The following is a 285-nucleotide window of genomic DNA, read 5'->3' as shown; positions in this document are numbered from 1 at the left end:
GTGGGGCTCGGCGGGGCTCTTTGCCCCGGGACCCCCCCCGGGACGGCAGCTCTGCCCACCTGGGGCAGGGCGCGGGGGGGTCCGTGCCCACTGACCCCTCTCTCCCCACAGAAGCGTTTCCGCGCCGTCTACGATTACAACGCGGCTGATGAAGACGAGGTCTCCTTCCAAGACGGCGACACCATCATCAACGTGCAGCAGATCGACGACGGATGGATGTACGGCACGGTGGAGCGCACGGGTGACACGGGCATGCTCCCCGCCAACTACGTGGAGGCCATCTGA

At 67.4% G+C, this 285-nt stretch overlaps 1 protein-coding gene across 1 annotated transcript in view; it reads left to right on the top strand.

Moving 5' to 3' along the window:
* Positions 1 to 285, top strand: part of LASP1 (LIM and SH3 protein 1) — a 26,834-nt gene extending 26,549 nt beyond the window's left edge. Inside the window, exon 4 of the mRNA XM_009887090.1 lies at positions 50 to 285. Within this exon, the coding sequence (XP_009885392.1) occupies positions 50 to 285 (236 nt within the window). The remainder of the gene's footprint in view (positions 1 to 49) is intronic.

Source organism: Charadrius vociferus, unplaced genomic scaffold (genome assembly GCF_000708025.1).
Source record: "Charadrius vociferus isolate BGI_N301 unplaced genomic scaffold, ASM70802v2 scaffold816, whole genome shotgun sequence".
NCBI lineage: Eukaryota > Metazoa > Chordata > Aves > Charadriiformes > Charadriidae > Charadrius > Charadrius vociferus.
Note: the sequence above shows the minus strand (reverse complement) of the source record. Positions and strands in the feature narration are given on the sequence as shown.